At 45.7% G+C, this 7,500-nt stretch overlaps 1 protein-coding gene across 1 annotated transcript in view; it reads right to left on the minus strand.

Moving 5' to 3' along the window:
• Positions 1 to 7,500, minus strand: part of fat2 (FAT atypical cadherin 2) — an 85,376-nt gene that overhangs the window by 35,569 nt on the left and 42,307 nt on the right. Inside the window, 2 exon segments of the mRNA XM_080008312.1 lie at positions 1 to 16; positions 5,845 to 6,234. The exon segment at positions 1 to 16 is cut by the window's left edge and continues 196 nt beyond it. Of these exon segments, the coding sequence (XP_079864438.1) occupies positions 1 to 16; positions 5,845 to 6,234 (406 nt within the window).

Below are 7,500 nucleotides of genomic sequence, written 5' to 3' on the forward strand. Positions count from 1 at the left end.
CTCAGCGTCACAAGCCCTGAAAACACCGAAACACTCCGTGATTACTGTAATTATCAGGCTGTTAGGCAGCGCCATGTAAACAACAATGCTTACCATTATTACTATTATTACTATTATTATTATTATTAAAAAATTATATGCAGATAAAAATAGAGGCTTGAATTGTATGTTTTTAAGCCATCTTTTAAAAGCACTCAAAATCTGTGGCGCATTCAAACCTTCAAGGCAAATCAAGAAGAATGCTTTACATTAACATTTACATTTAATCATTTAGCAGACGCTTTTATCCAAAGCGACTTACAAGGGAGAATAACATTCAGCTACATTGCGACAGAGATTAGTGTAACAACAACATTGGTGTAACAATAAATACTGCAAGGTGGTGCTAAGTAAACGGTGGCTTTCTAAGAAACACGTTTCCTGCACACGGAAGACCTACATGTATCGTGCTTGACCTGAAATATCCAAATGAAAATAGAAGATTAAAAAAAAAATGATGAAAAGTGAAAACACATAAACCTCCTGTCAAGAAGACACAGGCAGCTGGTTTAGTTTCGAGACCGCAGAGAAATGTGTTGAGCCTTTCAAGGTGGTGAGAAGTTACGTGCCAACACTTTAATTCATCACAGAGTTTATTAGAGCGGCATACGCCCTATTAACCAAAAATCAGCTTTGGTCAAACTGTTTGCTTCCACAAACCAGTGACACTCAGAGGTTGAAACATAAATCAAAATGTAAAACTCTGGTTTTCATAATTCCCATGTTTTCATAATTGCCAAAATAATTCGATTTTGATGACACAAAAAAAAAAAAGAAAAATGCTGCCAAAGCGAATTACCGGTAATGACTTGGAGCGAGCATAAATGGGATCTACCACATGCGACAAGGACAGCATTTGGAGGACGTAGATTTGGATGCTGTGCACGACCGGGCCTGTGTTTTACCATAACCTCGTCATGAGTCCAGGTGACTTGACAGCCCGCGGCCCCACGGGGACATTCCACAGACTAGGTGGAGCTGAGATAAAGATCCTTATCTCCAACGGCCCCGTGGGCCCGGGAGCAACCGGCAACGCGGCTGAAACGGAGGTTGGGTAATAGGGGGTGTTTGTTGGCTGTGTATTACCTCGACTTAGGGGAGGGAGCGTGTCCATGAATGGCTGCCGTAACATGACACTCAAGCAGATGTCAAAAATGATCAAAGATTTCCTCTTTGTCATTTTTGTCCCCAGTATGAGACCTCTCCTCGGCGGGGGGGTCAACCACAAACCAACTAAAACAAACCAATCGCCTTAAAAAGATTTTTTTTTTTTTTCTCACCCCTTCCCGGAGTGCCCCTCAATTTCCTTATTAGAACTGCAGGACGTTCTGGTCATCCTGGTCAGTGAGTGTGTGTTTGTGTGTTTGTGTACGTTTGTGGGTGTGTTGCGGAGCAGCAGGGGTAAAGCAACACCCCATAAGAGCTGTTGGCGACCTTAAATGAACTACAATTGGTTTCATAAGTTCACATCCTGCATGTGCCTGTGTGTGTTTGTGACTGTGTGTGTGTGTGTGTATGTGTGTGTGTGTGTGTGTGTGTGTGTGTTTGTGTTTGTATTTGTGTACAAATACTCCAGTAAATACAGACAGGCAGAGTGCTTTCACAGTGGATGCGTCTCTTTGCTGGAATGTTGCATTTGTATATTTTAGGGAGGGTTTGGGCCGCTCCCTGCAGCACGCGGCGACACAGGAGGCCCAGGCGATATGGAGGGATTTATGAGGACAATAATCACGGGAAATCCCACAACGTCGACATTCACCGCAACATCCGCTGGTCTATCGTAAATACAACTTTTAAGAGTCCGACTCCCGGGCGTTACGTTGAACAAAAGGGTGATGATAGAACTGCGCGGAGTGATACGACACTAAAACTCTACATCAATGATTCTGGATTTGATGTGCATGAGATCTTGCCACCGGGACCCAGCAACAGTGATCTTCATTGTTCTAAATTATTTTGTCTGACCTGACTATACTGTAGTTGCAGAGATAACAGTGAAACTGTGATGGAAACAGTGATTATTGTAAAGTCTTATTATTGTTATTGTAAAGTAAATCGCTGTTGGCCCCCTGGAACCTCTTGAAGGACCCCTGGGGGTCCCCAGACACCGTGTGTGTGTGTGTGTGTGTGTGTGTGTGTGTGTGTGTGTGTGTGTGTGTGTGTGTGTGTGTGTGTGTGTGTGTGTGTGTGTGTGTGTGTGTGTGTGTGTGTGTGTGTGCATATTATAGTATATAAGGGCTGTTTTTGTCCAGAGTCTGTGCTTTGAAAAGACAGCTCTTGAGCTTGGTTGGATCATGATTTCCCGCTATTTCCCCCTTTTTTCGGCCGACTTCCACAACGGTTTGCATCTCAGCCCAGTGTTCTTGGGATGGGCGGGTAGACGGGACCTGCCGGAACCGGATTTTCAGACACAAAATAATCACAACAAATGAGCGCCGGGAAAACTTCCCTCGAGTTGTGTGACGTCAGCCCTCCGCAGCGCGTTGCACTGCAGAGATTTACGCACGGGCGAGATCGCAAGAAAGTCACCCTGAGGGGGAACTCTCCACAAAAACGTTTCCTCGACGGGGCCGCAGCACAGTTTGCTCCTCGCTGCACATGGCTCAAGAGGTTGTCGCTTCAAAAGTTTATAACGTTCAATCTCTGACAGGGGAATCACAAGCGCACACTGCATGTTTAAAGGCCCACACCAACAAGTGACTCATTGTTTCTCAAAGCGAGGAGAAGGCCTCCAGCGAACGAAAAAAAAAAAAAAAGAAATTAACCGGTTTCCTTTGGCTTCGGTCACGCAGCGCTCTGTATGTGCCGCCGTACCTCCCCGTCCTCTGACGGGAGTCGGAACAAAGTATAACAAGATAAAACGAACCCAGCCGGGAGACTCTCTACTTCAGTGCTTGAAAAGCAACAGCGCTCGCACACACACACACACACACACACACACACACACACACACACGGAGCGAAACGAGCGAAACAGCAAACAGCAGAAGAGCAGAAGGAACTTCACAGCTCAGAGCTGATTACATGAGGGAAGAGGAAGCAACCCAGCCATGCATCCGTGTGCGTGCGTGCATGTGTGTGTGCGTTCATTTTAATTTATTTTAGCATGTCTACTTTTGTGCGAGTGAATCTGTCTGTGTGTATGTGTGTGTGTGTGTGTGTGAGTGTGTGTGTGTGTGTGTGTGTGTGTGTGTGTGTGTGTGTGTGTGTGTGTGTATGCGCGTGTGTGTGTGTGTGTGTGTATGTTACTAAGGTATTGCATAGTGTTGTGTATGGGATACAAGTTGAAAGAAAGAAAGAAGAAAGAAAGAAAGAAAGAAAGAAAGAAAGAAAGAGGACGTGCACATTGCAGTGTGACTATCGATCAGTCGGATAAGGCGGGGGGGGGGGGGAGGGAGATAAAGAGTGTGGAGAATAAAGGGAAGCGGAGCTGAGAGAGAGGGAGTAAGTCACCATAGGCAATCTAATGGCCATCATCCTTCAGCCGTTCCTCAAGCTATTACTGCCCCACCTCACATCTAGCAGATCAGAGCTTTCGAAAAAGAATCCATCACAAGCGCGGAGTTGTTGAAACTTATGGCTCCATCTCATCCCAGCCACCCGCACCACCCACCCCGCCCTGTCCCAATACCTGCCCTGATTAGTTCTTGCTTGGGGAAGAGGGATATTCATGTCAAACCTGCACACTGACAGCACTGCGGCAAACAAACCAGCGGCATTTTTCTTTTCAGCCGGCATTAGGCCACCATTTATAGTTTTCATATAATTACCATTTAGTTATTTCATTGGTTGTGCTCAAACATAATAACTGACCTATATGAAATAGATATGTATTCTCAATCTTTATTAATTTACTTTGCATTTGAATGAGTATGTGGGATTGAATAATCATTTTGTGTCTACTTGGCTTCCACCTACTCGATCAAGGGAGAGTGTGTACAGCTTCCTGTGAGACAATGTTTTTTTTGGACAAATACATTTTGTAAATAGATGTATTGATCTTTGCCTTCCAACCTCTGTGCATGACCTCCAGTCATTTTACCATCACCATCACCATCACCACCACCGCTTCTCCGGTACTCTGACCACACGGTCCCGCAAAAGTAGCTTACCCCCCAGGGTAACTCCTCATGCATGAACTTTGCATTCACACCGTCAGGTGTGTGAACAGCTTGTACTTCCAATTTATTTATTTTTTGACAGTTTTGTAGTTTGAACTTGCACTTAAAACGCCTCGTGAATAAACAATCAATTGCTGCGAAAAGAGGCTTTGAGCATCGAAACGACCAGATTTGAGGAAAATCTCCTCGTCCCACTCCCCCACTTTCACACATTTTCCTCCACTTAACGGTTTCAAAAGTATACGAGCTGTTTCTCAACATGTATTGATATTTATACAGGGAAAGATTTGCACTCCCTGTGTAATGAAGAGAAATTCAGTAAAGACATAGATCAATAAATGGCGTCCAGCTGTGGGCTGATTTTGCGGCCACCATGCGTGGTCGCTTCATAATATAAAATATTAGACTGCTGAGTAAAAATAACTGAATACCAAACACTAAGAGCGTGTTCCCATTGGCAGCATCACCCTGCTCTATCATCAATATATCTATCACTCTACAACTATTTATATTGATAGTGTTAGAGGGAGTATGGTAATAGTCGCACAACAAACATGGCAACTGATGGAACTTCAGTTTCGGCAACTCCGGCTCACTCGACACTTGCAGTTCAGCAAAATTACAATTTAATTGCAGTCCTCATGTTATCGGTAAGTCTTATCACTCCTGCAAGGCCCATACAGAAAAATATGGCAACATCGGCAAGGGAACCCCTTTAATAAGTCATTCTGATTTGCATATTAACCAAAGGTGGGAGGACGAGGATCTATCCGCATCCAACCCCAATTTCACGCCTTCTCACGCCCGTTGTACCGTCATCGTGCACTGAATCCCACTGAGCAGATCCACTGCAGCAAATGAAGGCAAATGGATTTGCTGAAGGCCAAGATTCCAAAGACCAGTCCAAGAGTCAAACCAGCAACCTATTATAAATGCAACTGCTGATGCCCTTTAATTTTCTTCAGTGAGATAGACTTAGATGATTATTTATTTAGATGATTTAATTAACCTGTAACGTTGAGGTGCAACGTCACAGTCTGGACGCTCATTCTCAGCAGGGGAGGGCAGCGAGAGTGTAGAAGGTACAGGGGTCAAAGGTGCAGTCTCTGTCAAATTCCACCCAAAAGCTAAACGACAGCTACTGTGTGTGTGTGTGTGTGTGTGTGTGTGTGTGTGTGTGTGTGTGTGTGTGTGTGTGTGTGTGTGTGTGTGTGTGTGTGCGCGTGCGCACATCTGCGTGAAAGCATTACAACCCACCCATGTTTTCCCTTGAAGATTGGCTCAAGACAATGTCAAAGGACTTTTCCAGTCAATAAGTTGCCAAAGTCAACAGCCCAAGAACAAGGCTTGTGAGACACATGGAAGCATGGAGGTTGACAGGGAGAACGGACAGACACTGTTTTCCCAAAAGATTGTCATTTTTTGCTATAGTGCCTATTGGGATAATTGCACTTGAGTGAAGGATCATGTATTTTGGCAAATTTGTCGAGAGTGTATGCTAAATAGTAGATGGACTGGACACTATTCTAGTCCAGGGGACACAAAACCGCTTTACAATTATGCCATTTGCATTCACGCAGACACACATCCATGCAGGGATGGCGGACAATAGAGCGGATGGAATTTTTTAATTACGTTGAGAACATTGTGTAGTCGGTTACATAATGAGCTGAAGTCATTCCAACCTGTGTCGCGGTCCAGTCTGAACCGGCCGTCCTCGTTTCCGGACACAATGCTGTAGACGATGGGGTCCGGCCCGCCTCCGTCTCTGGTCAGGGCCGACACGCTCAGCACCTCCGAGCCCACCGCAAGGGATTCTGGGAGCTGGGCGGTGTACTCGGAGCTCAGGAACACCGGCTGGTAGTCGTCCAGGGAGACCACGTCGACGGTCACCGTGGCGACGGAGTAGAGGTGGCGCGGCAGGCCCCGGTCGGTGGCCTTCACCTTCACCTCGAAGGTGGGCGGGGTGTCGGGGGTCAGGGGTCGCTCTAGACGCAGGATCCCCGAGAACTCGTCCAGCGAGAAGTAGCCGTCGTCTCCCCCCAGGAGCGAGTACTTAACCTCAGAGTTGATGCCTGAAGGGAGAGGAAGGAACACGATGATGTGATGACATTTAACATCCATCCATCCATCCATCCATCCATCCATCCATCCATCCATCTGTCCATTATCTGCACTGCTTATCCTCGCTCGTGGGGTCGCGGGGGGGGTTGGAACCAATCCCGGCTGTCATTGGGCGAGAGGCGGGGTACACCCTGGACAGGTCGCCAGTCCATCACAGGGCCCACATACAGAGACAAACAACCACGCACGCTCACATTCACACCTATGGTCAGTTTTAGAGTCACCGATTAACCTAACCTGCATGTCTTTGGAATGTGGGAGGAAGGCGGAGTACCCGGAGAAAACCCACGCAGGCAGCATCTCACCCGATTCTATTTTTGACCCGACGGATAAAACTGGAGAGGTACAGGGGGGTGTTAATTCATTCAGCGCCATCGGCCCTAATCTGGTAATCTTTGGCGATCTCCCGGTAAACAGGCGGCCAAACGGCGAACGTGAGAAATGTGTGAAAACGCACCCGTCTCGTCCCTGGAGATTTGCGGAAGACGCTCAAAAAAGGGAGCTTCCGACGATTAAGTAAGACGGACTGAGGAGCGTTTGAAACTGGGCCACCCCGTGGTAACGGTGAACATCCAAGGCATTAGCGGCGGCTATTCCTTATTCCACCGTTCCACCCTTTTTTAGGGACACACGGTGTTCGTGGTGTGAGGACTGCAAAGAACACATTCATTTGTTTCGATTTTGGGGGTTTTTCCCCAACAAAAGGGCGTTCCTGGTTAATTATCTGGCCGTGGTTATATAAATATATTAAATATATTTGAGTGGTTAAATAGAGACTTCATCCTCCATTCTACCTCCAAGGTCAAATGTCAAAAATATATATCTTTTTTATTTTTAGGCTGATCATGTGACAAAAAAAAAAAAAAAAAAAATGTCAGACAGAAGTCATAGAAGGAAGGAAGTAATAGAAACATGTAATGGTGACACTAAAGGTGCTGTGGTTTGACAGCAGGTAAGAATTCGTATCTGCCTTTATCGCACTCACGTCAGTCGCACCTGTCGGTTACATTACGATCAAATAATAAATTTGTGTTTTGTGTTGTGGAAGAGATAAGTGTGATGAGATTTCACGACTCTCTGAAGTGATGTGGAAATACTTTTAACTTTAAGTATTGAGCCTGCATCAGCAGGATTTACCTAAACCTAAATAATATATTTGAATTATGATGAATGGTTTATAAGGAGCAATGCATTGATCCAACTAACTAAATGATTTA

Source organism: Zeus faber, assembly GCF_960531495.2.
Source record: "Zeus faber genome assembly, chromosome: 10".
In the NCBI taxonomy this organism is placed as follows: Eukaryota; Metazoa; Chordata; class Actinopteri; order Zeiformes; family Zeidae; genus Zeus; species Zeus faber.